The following is a 12,091-nucleotide window of genomic DNA, read 5'->3' on the forward strand; positions in this document are numbered from 1 at the left end:
TTTTTGTGAAAATCCTCATTAGTGAAAAACCTTATTAGTGAAAGCTGAACCAAAATAATTTCGGGTAATTCTGAGAAACATAGGGAAAAGAAAAAAAGGTGTTAATCCCTCTGAAAATAATAATAATAATAATAATAATTCTCATTGGAAAGCTCTGACTTCCCAGACTTCCTATCTTTGTGAACCAAGACGACAGGACTATACATATTTCCATGCATTACAACCTAAGCTCTTGGTGGAAGCAACAGGTCTGAGCTGTTTAGAGAAGCTGGGGACACTTAGGTTCTAAGCTATAGCGTGGCTTTCTTTGATGGCAGAAAAAGGACAAATACCCTCAAAATTTATGCTCAGAGAGAATTAAGAAATGTGAATGCTGTATCTACTCAGCAGTAGGTGTAAGCATTTGGGTCACAAGCAGGCATATCATGGAAATTTTGCACAACCATGACTTGCAGGAGGAACATTTCCTCTATTTAAATTCAAAAATTACCAAAGCAAACGTTATTTCACATCTGTCACCACAGGAGCAAATCCCAAAGGCAGGGATCTCATTTCACATTAAAAACCAAAACTTTTAAAAACCACCACAGATGTGGTGGCTCCTCCGCTCTCATCCCTCTATTTTTCTCTCTTGCATTTAATAGACTGCTGCCTGCTGAAGGGAATTAAAGGCTACAGAGAGACTTCTCCTGTGAGAACCTTGTCCCCAGGACTAGAGGTGGGGTGCCTTGCCAGCACCTTGCCCTTAGCCTACAGCTCGGGCTGAAAGAGAGCCACCGAGAGGGAGAGGGATGACTTTCATTGTTCTCCACTCACGTTTGTTCTGCTGGGGACACCACCTCTTGATCCCTTCTCCAGGCGGAGAGGGGCTCCAGGAGAAACAGAGCTGCCAAGAGAATTCCTACACCAAGGAATTCGTCTGGGTTTGGCCCTGAGTGTCTTACCTGGGCATCAACTTTTGGTAAAGATTAGCACTTCAATTTACTCTTAGCATATAGAGGTCAAAATCACGCATCCCTATAACAACAGCAAGCAGAGAACAGTGAAAAATCATGCATCCCCATTTTTAATGTTTTTTTTTGGTTGGGGTCTTTTTGTTTGGTTTTTTTTTGAGGGGGGTTTTAAGAACTTAGACAGTTTTGTTGGGATTGTCAAATTACAGTTATTACATAAATATTACATAAATTACATAAACCCAACCTCTTTGAGATATTCTCCATACCCTTGGCTATACCCAAGCCATCTCTCTCACTCCCTTTCTTCATGTCACTCTTAGATCTGGGTCAGGACTAAGTCCAGAGCGGAGATGGTGCCGGTGGGGCATCTGAGGCAGGCAGAAAGAGCCTGCTCTGTGCTAAGGAAGCACCTGTGCTCCTCAGGAGCGGGTGGGATGAGAGGCACAGTCACCAGTGAAGCGGGGAGGGTCAGTAAATACAGCCGGGGTACCCTCGGCAGGGTGCTATTGAACAGAGAGTCTGCTGCCAACAAAGGCAAATTGAACAACAAGCACAAATGGATGGATATAACCTTTGTTTTGCACCCATAAAACACTGTTAAATGCATTTTGAATTCAGAAACGTAGCAAATCATCATGGACTGCCTAAAGCCAGTGTTATTGCTTACCTTTACAATATATATGGAATTGCTTGAATTAACAGAACACAACCTTTACCGGCTATGGAACATTTTACTGAATAATTACAACTTCCAGACATTTTACAGGATGTACCGAATTCAAGTATAATTACAAAAGAAAGGACATATGCAGAGAAGTATTTAAATGTCTACACCTCACTAATCAAAATGACTCCCCCCACGCTAACATGAAGTAACCAAAACACAGAATGAAAAAGCCAATACACCAAAACGCGTCAGGACGGAGGGGAAGAGCACACCATTTCATGAAAATGCTGCATCGAAAAATGTTTCAACTTTGAGATTGCCCTTTGAAAGTCCTACCACCAGTGAAAATCCTCCCTGTTGACTTTCAGATTTAATACAATTTTGGCAATAGCCAAAATGCTTTCCAAATGCTTCCAACATTTTTCAAACACTTCTTCTCACATAGTTCTTCATCATCTTGAAGAGAAACTTACAAAAAAAAACCCTTTATATTACATCATTTATACACCATCACATTTTTTTTTTTCCTTCTGTCTTCAGATTTGAAGCAGCTGATCACAGCCTCACAAGTTTTTATAACCAAAATTTAGACTGTATTTAAAATCAAATGTATCCTTGAGTGGGGAGCTGTATTCCCCTATTAACAGACGCCTCCTCCCCACAACAGCACTACGAACGCTGAAAATACAAAAATTTGACCAGGCTTACTGTTAGCGTAACACTTACAAAAAGTAACAAAAACCTTTTAATTGATGGCTTTGATTTACAAAGAAATTGTCCTCAAGAGCCTTGTGTGATATAGGATAGAACAATTTTCTGCCTATCTACTATAATCTGTTATAGTATCTGTCTGTGGTATTTCAAAAATGCACCTCCTTCCCACATTTTGCTTTGAATGTTTTCTTTAACCCCTTTTCAGAATGTGATGGTTTGACTAGAAATCTTGCTTAGCCACAAACATTTAAGCAACCCGAAAAATACAGACTGACATGACAATCCACTGCAAGAATTCTGTAGACCTTGGATCACTGCACCTTCTTTTTAGTATAGTGTTTCAATCATTTTCTGGCTGAAAGAATCAATCCATTTTCTCTTTAATTCACTCCAGCTCCCATTTCCACAACTAAAATTACTCACCCTCCACTCACCAAATACATACCTCACCAACAAAGCTCCAGACTGAGAGTACACCATCACCCTTAGCAGTACGACTCAATTTTCAGAGGACAAATAGGTTTATACCTGCAAGACTGAGTATCATATTCGTAAACAGTCAAACAGAGGCACTGATTTTACAGGGAAGAAAAAAAAAAAAAATCTAAGTTTTTGCCAGGGGTGGGAGGGAGGAATCACCCAACTATTTGCATGTTGTTAAAATAAAGAGAATGACATATTACATAGTTTTATGCATTCTAATTAAAAAAAAAAAAATCATTTCTTACTGTTCTTCTCCTCTCCAACCATCATTTCTTATTCCTGCCCACATTTTTTAGATTGTGTTCATCTTTTTCCTATTCCCAAGTGCTCAACACCTTAGGTTTTTTCCTTCCTTGCATTCTTTTCTTTTTACCACACACTTTGTTACAGTTTCTTTTCTTTTGCTTCAGCAAAGCTTGATTGACTGCAATTTCTATAGTCCATACAACCACTTAAGAGCTCCCGGCACATTTTATTTTCCTCAAAGGACACGCATTTCAAAAATCTGACTATTGTGCTTTAAAGCCTGGATTCCTATTTCTTTTTATATGCAGTAAAGATATAGTCTACTTTTGATCTTAATTATTTGTGTCTCGCTAACAAGAAAGGAAAAAATTACTCATTTAAGCTATGCAACCCTTCCACAAAAAAAATCTTTTTGGTACACCTCGACTTCTCATAGACATTAAGCAGGTAAACTGCAAAAGAGATGTTAGTTGTACTCTCTATTCAGAGCCAACAATAGAATAGAAGCAGCACAATCCTGAAGGTAGAAATGAAAAAGGACATTGTCATTATATATTCACTTCTGCAATGTAAGCCTTTGGGCACGCACTAAAGTTCAGGGTTTGTACAGGAGTCAATATTAATCAATTGCTCTATTCTACCAACCCAAAGTGCCTAAAGAACATGTGACCATAAAATGAAATACTTTTCTTTCAAATCTTAAACAATGTGTTTCTGTGGATTCTTTTGTAAGAAACACATCTAAATCAACTTCAGGAAAAAGGATTACCTAATTGAGAATTTCTAAAAATTGCCACGCTTTCAATACACAAAAGCCAAAAAACTCTTTGCAGGAAGCCTGTATTCGATGCACTCACCATTACTAGAGGTACTTCCATAACGCAGAATTTTTTCTTTGTTACAGAAAAAAGGTAAGTCAGCTAAAACAATAACAAATAAGGAGAAGACAGAATTGCAATCAGCGTATTACCTAGACAAAACATACTTAAAACTCTTCCCCGTACTCACCCTTATCAAAGGGGGACCAGTAAAAATATCTCAATAAAAACCTGAGTCTCCGAAAATAGCTGAAAAAAAATGCACCTGCCAGAACTGGTGCATACTCTGGTATTTTTGGCTAACATGATTTGTAGCTTTCAAAACAGCAATCTCTACTGTCAGCTATCACTGAACAAGAAATCCGGAGACCAAGAGTAGCATCTAGCCCTGCTATTAAAAACTTAGGATGCTTATAATGGCTTCCTCCTATAGCAGTAATTTAAAAAATAATAAAATCTGTGTGGGAATCCAAGGAAGGAGAAAAGCAGAGGCTACAAAACCTTCAGCTTGAGTATGAGTCAGAGGATAAAGAATGCAATATGTCCTGAAAAACTATGTTCTCCTGTTCCCCAGGTCCCTGCTACTTCCAGACCAGAGCACACAGTAAAGAGTCTCTGTAATACAGAAATCCTCTGAAGTGTTTACTACTCCAATACACTTAATCAATGCTTCAGAAAGTGGAGGGGTCGAGGGGGACCACATCAAATACTGAATTCCATGGCGTATAAAGGAGGCAATTTAGACTTGAAATTGATTCATTGGGGAAAGATAATCACTCCAGAATTTTATCTTTTATAGCAAAACAAATTCTCCAGGAAAACATGCATTATTAGTGTCCAGCCAACTTTCACTTAAAATACATATCACTCAGCACATTGGAACACTAAGACAATGTTTTCAACCATTGCAAGTTTTACTGAATTGAGACACTGAGCAACACACAAGCGATCTTTCACAAAGCAGAGGGCAGTAGGACTTCAAATACAATTTGAAAAAATAGAACCTGCAAGGCCAGTCTACAAAAATAAGTTATTTTAAAAGAACACACCTTAATTGAAAAAAATCCTAGAATATAACCTTATTGTTAGCTAAATCCTCATTTTCCTTAAAAATTCTTTTCCTTAAAATCAATCTAAAAGAAAGAAACATTATGTAATTGCATTTTTAATAAAGAAAAAATCCACTCCTCCACACTTTATAAGCTTTCTTTAATTCTGAGGATTCTATCATGTAATTCCAGAAATCATGTAAATGCATTAGCTAAACATTTTCCCCAAAACCACTAAACAAAAGTAAATTAACTAGTGGACCCACATCACCTCAAATTTTAGACCACCAAGACAGTTTAGAGAAAAAAAAAAGCAGTGAAAATGTCAAAATTGTTAAAAAGAATCTGCAAATTATAATATATATAATAAAATGTAACAGCTTGGAATTACTTTTCCCTTCCAACCTGACAGGCTCAATGAATCAGTATTGTCATCCAACTGCAAAACACGTAAACTTCCAAAGCACCCCAGTCTGCCGGCCCTCCTGCAGTTATCACCATCCAGGTCGTTTGTAAAAATGGAACTGGGTCCTCAAACTATGCAACTGTTATGGACCCCAAAATATTCAAGTTCTGGCTTCTTAAATTGAACATATTGTGATGCTATAATAAATAATGTACCTGGGAAACAAGGATCTGAATTTTATCTTGAAATACCAACAAAATATACGTGGATGGGTACACTTCTGACTCACGTAAGGAAATTAAGCCCAGAATTCATAAGAATTACATCTCTGATGAATAAGAAAACATTTTTATAGACTCTTGGAGCAGGTGTCCTGTAAGAATATAAACTCGTGCCTCCTCTTAAACAAGATAGGGGAACACTTTGGTATTGAGATAACGTTTACCAACCTCTCAGTGAAACTTCCACCCTGCAAAGTGCACGCTAACACTACTCATGCTTCAGTACCTCCAGCACACAGACCGCTTGTGCCACATTGGCCCTCTCCACTAACCTCCCCAGTAAGAGCATTTTCCCAATTTTACTTCTTTTCAGGTTTTTTAGATTTCTGGAATAAAGGGTTTATTGAAGTGTCTATTCAAATTCAAAATCCATATAAATATTTTAGGAAGAAGGAAAGAGCTTATGCATTATCAGGTTCCAGTGCTCTTCATGAATAAGACTAACATGAGCAGAGTGCGTACTGAGATGAGATGAAGTTTACATGGAAGGGTAAGGAGAAAGGTACATAACTTATAATGTGCTAAGATATGCCTTATTTACTTGGTACATACACTTCCAAATTACTTTTAAACTGCATTTCAAATCATCAGGCTTAAATATACTAACTAGTTCTACAACAGGAGAAACCCAGATAACGTAAGCCTTCTTGCAGATTAGCCATAATAAACTAATATGCTATAAAGAAGCCACCAGTGAAAAGGGATTATGGACAAGAGCACTAAAGAGATCCCTTCTCCCACAATTACTGTCCTGTCTGTAACTAAACTCTGGAATGTTTTTCTACTTAAAATAAACAGAATGCAAAGTGCTTTGCAGTTGTAAAAAGGCATGCTATTTTAAATTCTCATAATTCACTGGAAAGTGACACTTACTACAAAAAAAAACATTCTAAAAAGCTTTTAGTCAAATCTGGACATATTGGTCTCCACAATTATTTGCTGCAATGCTTACAATTTAATCTTAAATTGATTTTTGAAGACTTGTGTTTCACATCAACATTTCTTCTTTCAGCAAGTCAGTCATTACTCAGCAACTGAGTCATGGAGGATCTCATTATCACCTCTCACCCATGAGCAATTCTCATTGTACTGAAATATGTTAAAGTGCATTTTCCTCAGAGTTCTTTATATGCAGTTATTTCACTTGTATTTTAACTTGTATGGATCAGTACTCATGGCCTTATTAATAAAGGCTGGGTCTCAAAGAATCTGATACAACTTGGGTGTCTATTGCAGAAAGCCTCGAGGCTGATTATATACAGTGGTACAATTGCACATTTCAAAGTTATAAACTCTAAGCACTTATCTCAGGATTATTGAGGAACACCGATAGAATTACTTTACTTTCCCAAACAAGCAAGGTCAATTCTTAAAAAAAAAAAACCACAAACTAAGCGCCTTAGAATTCAGATAATGTCTGGAGGTAAATAAATTAAAAATACAATGTATTCATTTGTTTAATTATAAATAGTTCTAATACAATTTTTAGTATTGTAACTTCCAACGACATCTCTTACACCTTCTAGCAAAGACCATATCGGGCAATACAGCCTATTAAAAGTGTAAAAAGCCAAAACCCCAGGTAACTTTTAATAAGCACTACCATAAATATCTCCCAGATTACATCTGAAGATACTCAGAAATAAGAGAACAAGGGTCAAAGACGGGAAAAAAGAACAAAATTTAACCAGAGGAAGTTCACTGAAATCTCTACACGTTAATTTCTTCACAGTAACTTGACATGCTCTGGCTACCCATGTACAGCTGACTCCACTGAGGACAAAAACCTTATTTTTCTGAAGTGCAGTTGGTAATCACAACAGTGGCAAAAAGAAGGTTTCCAGGTCATGGTATTTGAGAGAAGGCCAGCGCCTGTTTGAAAGAATTCATCTCATAGTAAAGAAAAGGAAAACTGTGAAACAATCACACAGCTGAAATATTACAATTAGTTTAAGGTTGGCAGGTTCCACTGGAACAAACTCTTCCTAGCTAATCTTAATATCTCCCAAGAACCTTTAATGATATCTTGAAAGAAACTAAAGAAGTGCAAACTGACTGCAAAGGGACCAAATGGAAAAACGAAGTGTGTTGTATATTTTCAGGCAGCTATATTTGCCTAACTAAACCTCAGGTCTTAAGTTCTGAATTGCAGTAAATATACTCTGACAGACTCTGCTGTGCATTTTAAGTCAAGTAGCTGTTTAAAAGTGATTTTGCCATGGAAATTTTTGTCTGCATGTCTAGCACTCTTCCAGAAACAGAAGCAGCGCTCACAGTCCAGGAAACCTACAGCAAAAGTAAGGGAGGTATGGTGCTGAGGTCACTGCAATTCCACAAGCTCTTCAGCCCTTTACACGACTTCTTTCCAAAATAGTAGCAACCTGAAGATTTCTTCTGTCAAGTCTATAGTATCTCCAAATCCACATGACGAACATCAGGATTTCGTTGCTGAAATGAAATGTCAAAAAATACATTTTTATCGAAAATATTCAAAGACATTTTTGCATATTGATACAAATAATGTATTTCTGGTATGATGTTGGCAACTGGATAACAAATCCCTTTTTCTAGTAACATAGGAACGACTTTAACCCAGGAACTATTTTATAATGAGGAACAGCTTCAACAAACATGGCCCATACTATAAGCAATATTTTGAAGGCCAAGCCATCTTTTTATTTGACAACTACTTTCCAACATCACAGATGAATTTGTTCTCGTGCTTTATAAAGTATGAAGCAGCTCTCTTGATTTTAAGAGGGCAGTTTGTTTTCATATTAAAGTGTCCAAATAAAATTTTCTTAAAGTGAGATAGATAGATACATGTTTAACAGATACTTTCCTGACTAATGGATAAGATTGCTGAAATAATTTATTCTATGCCATTGAAGCTATTTATAAAGATTCAAAATACTGTTTCTATTAAGAAATATGCTTTTTCTGATATTGTAGAAATATGTTATGGTCATTACAAGGATCGTATAATCCATGAGAGGTTTACTGAAAGTCACTGCTTCAAAGTCATCCAGCAAGTGAATCTGACTAGCATATTTAGTAAAGCACATTCAACAGCAAAACAATCACTGAAATCCCTGCCTATACCAAAAAACAGTATTCATGTTTATAAACTAATTAGTCACGATCCTACTCCTCAAAAACCATGAAGAATTGGATCTGCTGGTGCAATTAAACTAAGAAATAATATTTTCATTTTTAAACAGCATCACTCTAGGGATAGGAAATAAAACTAGAATATTTATCAAATATAATATGCAAAGACAGCCATGCTCTTGAGCAGTGTCTCCTGATGACCAGAAAAGATAGTCATGACTGGTCTCTATGTCTGGCAGTCAGTATACTTACAGTTCTGTATTCATGCCAGAAAAAGTAAGATTAACAGCCACAAGATATGTATAAAATTAAAAACTAAAACAATCCTTTGTTGCATCAACCAAAGGTTATTTAAATAGCAGAATGAAAAAAAAAGTAATGATAAGAAAACTGTGACAGGCTTATAAAAGAAGTAAACACTGCACTACTTCAACAAGAGCTAAAGGTGTTGGGTAAAGCCCTCATCACACACTGGTGAACTTGATAAAATGCTAAGCACCAGATTTAAAAAGTAAAATATTGGAATTTGCTTCTTTACAACCAAAAGGATTGCAGATGTTTTTACTCTGTGTTAGTGTGTTAACACAGCCTTTAAATAACCTGACATTCTGAGAATACAGTAACAAAGACACAATGAGGTCTCATTTCATGAAAATATTTTCTATAGTGGTATAAAATGGACCACAATACATAACAAGCTGATCAATGGCAAAGTAAGGGTTTGCAGCTGGTCAGAACTTAGTTTGTGATACTATAACAAGAAAATTTGCATTAGGATTATCAACCTCTTCCCCTCTGCCACATTTACAAACAAAATCCCAAAAAGCAGAAGCAGTGATATTGTTTAAAATGTATCACAGAATAAGCATTCCCTGATAAGCAGCTAAATGTTACCTTTAGGTCCTTCTCAAGTCTGTCTACTTCAGCTCCCAGTGTGTCAATGATATTCTCCCCATGCTTAAGCATGAAGGCTTCTAATTCTTCAAGGTTTTTCACCTGTTGTATTTCCTAGAAAGAAATAAATTTTAAGAGATTGAGATGAGGGAAAGAAAATAAAGAGTAACACTATGGAACATCCTGATGTATTTCAAGTTGAGGGGGTGGGGATGGGAAATACTTTTCAGCTTCTGCTATTTCCTTTCAAAACATCATCTGTTCTTAGGTCTCAAAGGCAAAGAAGAACAGTGTCTATTCAATGAAAATATCTGGCTTACCCTTACACCTGCACTCAATATAAAACCTTCCTTTATCTTTAATGGATTTCCTCTGTTATTTTCCAAGTAAATTTAGAGAATCTAGAAGTTTCTGGATTATCCCTTGCTCACAGCAAGGCAGAGCAGGCTACCCTGTGTATTCTTTCCTCATTTTCATACATTCTTGCTATTCCATTATTCTGCTTACTCTGAGCATCACATTATATCTGCAAGGATTACTATGAATGCTATTTGAATGAGTTAGTTCTTTGCAAAACTGACACTCCATGAAACTACAATGACCTGTGTAAGAAACAGTTGCCTACCTAGAAACAATCAGGAACAACTTTCCCAACAATACTAGTTGGAAGAACCAGTGAAGGTTCTGTGCAAATGCCAAAGGGAATAGCGGATAAAGAACAAAAGCTAAACAAAGCCTTTGAAAAGAAAGGTAGGGTACTAATAGCAAAGCGACTGAGTCTTGGCAATATAAAACCAAGCAAACCTGCCACGCCTCAGCTGTACAAAGCTGATAGCCCTCTTCCTTTCAAAAAACATATTAAATAATCCAATACAAGAACAGATCACTTCGCACACTATATATAATATACATACACAGGGCAGTACATTTTCAAAACTGGGACACCGAATAATGCTTTAAAAAAAAATGCGGTAACTTAAACATGAACTCAGGGAACTTCAAAGTCATGTTTAAGGAAAATTGTAAAATACAGACACCTGACATCTACTTTTCATTTTTAAAAGGTTGCAGAAAGAAATCTTGTAGCTACACAAGCAAGCACATATAAGCAATAGTTACACGTGAAAACGGGTATGCAAGCAAAACATTTTGCCCACTTAAAACTCTCCTAGTAATTTAGATAAATAATTCTTTAGTTCATAGCTCTCCCATGTCAAATTCAGCTGAAAGTAGTTTTGCATTTCCATATTGAAGAGAGGGATTAAAAAAAGCTACTCTGAACTGCACCGAAATCAAGACACAGATGCTTACTTAAGGATGGTTAATTGCTAAACACTGTCAAAATGCTAAGTCATGTGGTGCAAGCAATCCATATTCAAACCTAGTCTGAATGGCAGGATCTGTACACTGCGACACTGCATCTTCAGCACCCAAGGAAAATGGCTCTGCCAAAATTGATGCTTCTCAGATTGTTCTCAGGTGACAGGACTCCAGTTTTAACTGGAGATCTTGCAATTCAGTAAAAAAATTATTAGAATAATTATGTTCTTATCAAAATAATTTTGAACAAATCTGCATTTTCTAACAAAAAACTGGATTAAAAATCTGCCCTCCTCCTACCCAGACCCTACACAACCCAGAAGTGGATCTATTTTAGCAACACATAATATGATTCTGCATACAGATATTTAACACACTAACACAGAGTAAAAACATCTGCAATCCTTCAAAATGAAGAAGTGGAATGTATCTCATCTACTTGAAAATCTTGGGTTTAGACATACTTGAAATTGGAAAGTAAGTATCAAATGGTGGAAGTTACAAAATCATTTTTTAAACGTACTTGTAGCAGCAGTTCAATGTCTTGTTTTTCCAGGTAAGAACGAGTAACAACCCGTCCATCAAAGTCTACTTCTGCCTTGAATCTCACTTTGCTCATTCCCATGTCTGTGGCTTTAACATCATGAATTGCTCTGAAACACATAATTTTTAAAGAAAATGTAGAACGGCATAAAACAAACAACTAGCTAGTTTGACTTCTGATGTTCAAAATATCATCACACTAAAATGATCATGTAATTTTAAAACACTGTTGCGTTTGATTAATGTACCCTCATTTTGTCATCATGCACTTCCATTAAATACCAATTGATATTTAACCAATTATACTACTTCCACAGGTATCTGCTACACCAAGAAAGGTATCCCGCATCTATAAAGGGCTCACTGCAATAAAAGACAGGCTACAAGAAGCATCGCAGATTAACAACTGACTAATAGTATTTAGAAACAAACAAAACCAAAAAAAAAAACAACAAAAAGAAGTGAGAAGTTATCTATTCTGAGTTAAACTTTTAAGTTCAACTTACTTGCTACCGCACAGTTTTTGTGCATATACATGCAACTACTTCAAAATATTTAAGTACTTTCAGTTCTGAGGTGAAGAAAATAGGGTACTGCCAATTA

The 12,091-nt window shown here is 36.4% G+C and overlaps 1 protein-coding gene across 1 annotated transcript in view; it reads right to left on the bottom strand.

Moving 5' to 3' along the window:
• Nucleotides 1-1,667: 1,667 nt before the first annotated feature.
• Nucleotides 1,668-12,091, bottom strand: part of SLC30A9 (solute carrier family 30 (zinc transporter), member 9) — a 36,466-nt gene continuing 26,042 nt past the window's right edge. Inside the window, exons 16-18 of the mRNA XM_014957819.1 lie at nucleotides 11,469-11,598; nucleotides 9,626-9,739; nucleotides 1,668-8,068 (exon numbers count right to left, since the gene is read on the bottom strand). Coding sequence (XP_014813305.1) covers nucleotides 8,024-8,068; nucleotides 9,626-9,739; nucleotides 11,469-11,598 — 289 coding nt within the window. The 3' untranslated portion in view covers nucleotides 1,668-8,023. The remainder of the gene's footprint in view (nucleotides 8,069-9,625; nucleotides 9,740-11,468; nucleotides 11,599-12,091) is intronic.

Source organism: Calidris pugnax, unplaced genomic scaffold, assembly GCF_001431845.1.
Source record: "Calidris pugnax isolate Ruff unplaced genomic scaffold, ASM143184v1 scaffold349, whole genome shotgun sequence".
Classification (NCBI taxonomy): Eukaryota; Metazoa; Chordata; class Aves; order Charadriiformes; family Scolopacidae; genus Calidris; species Calidris pugnax.